The sequence below is a fragment of the Sphaeroforma arctica genome (genome assembly GCF_001186125.1).
Source record: "Sphaeroforma arctica JP610 unplaced genomic scaffold supercont1.9316, whole genome shotgun sequence".
In the NCBI taxonomy this organism is placed as follows: domain Eukaryota; class Ichthyosporea; order Ichthyophonida; genus Sphaeroforma; species Sphaeroforma arctica.
The window spans coordinates 1-1,092 of NW_014031242.1; the positions used below are offsets into that span (position 1 = coordinate 1).

General features: G+C 39.6%; 1 protein-coding gene across 1 annotated transcript; it reads right to left on the reverse strand.

The window, feature by feature from the left end:
- Positions 1 to 202: 202 nt before the first annotated feature.
- Positions 203 to 842, reverse strand: SARC_16937 (hypothetical protein; the record flags this gene model as incomplete). The annotated part of the gene is made up of 2 exons (XM_014288960.1): positions 203 to 382; positions 824 to 842. Coding segments are annotated over 2 exons (199 nt in total), but the record flags the coding sequence as incomplete, so codon positions are not given.
- Positions 843 to 1,092: the final 250 nt, after the last annotated feature.

Consider the following 1,092-nt stretch of genomic DNA (forward strand, 5'->3'; position numbering starts at 1 on the left):
ACATACATGCATTCATACATACAAACATTATATGCATATATACTTACATACATACATGTATACATGCATGCATACATACACCCATACATACATACATACACTTATACATATACACTTAGTATATAATTTCTTACATCTATTATTGCCTCATACATACACACACATATACATATACATATACAGCGATATACACAACACACACCCCTGTCCGCCTCGTCTTCGGTGACCCGTTCCACTAGCCCCAGTTTCTGCTTGAACTGGCGCCATTGGCCTGTCATAGCATCCTCTACACTGGACGCTCTACGGATAGGCCCCACGTGACTGTTAATTTCTGGGGATGAGCTCTGCATGTCATCGTTGTTATTACCGCGGCGCGAGTGTACTATAACCCGGTAGTGTGTATGTGTGTTTAAAGATTTGGGATTAGAGCTTGGCAGACAGCCATGTTTTTATTGATGTTTTGGCATTTAGGATTGAGATTTGGAACGAGCAATAGTTAGGTATTTACGGCTTGTGGATACAATTTAGGACCACGGTACTATTTACGCAGAAGAATTTCGGGAAATTGGAGGGTATGTATAAGGCTTGGGAGTTAGAATTTAACATTGCAACCTCGCAAATCAAAGAGACAACAGGAAGCTAAATATGGTTTTGTAGATAAATCTGGCATATATTTTTAATGAAGAACTACGTCCCAATCTATTTGGCAAGAGCACTTAAAGGTAGTTGGTGTCGTCGAGTCACAAAAGCCTACTGCAACGTAACACCCATTGCCACTCAGAAAGAGAAAATCACTCAGCATGAAAGCCAGAGACGTACATACCATCAGGGAACATTCGCATCGTAAACACAATAGCAGTGCAGCATACAAGTCACATGAATATCTCGAACTGAACATACACAGTCAATATCGGTAATAATAATACAGACTTAGAAAGACAGTCATACAATAATAATATACAACACCATCATCAAGCACACAATTCTATTGTATCATTATCGTAGCAGTTGTTTCCTCACCCTCAAGAAGTGAGTCAAGTCAATTGTAGCAATCTTGTCAAATTGACATTGAAGTGTCGGTCACAAACATGC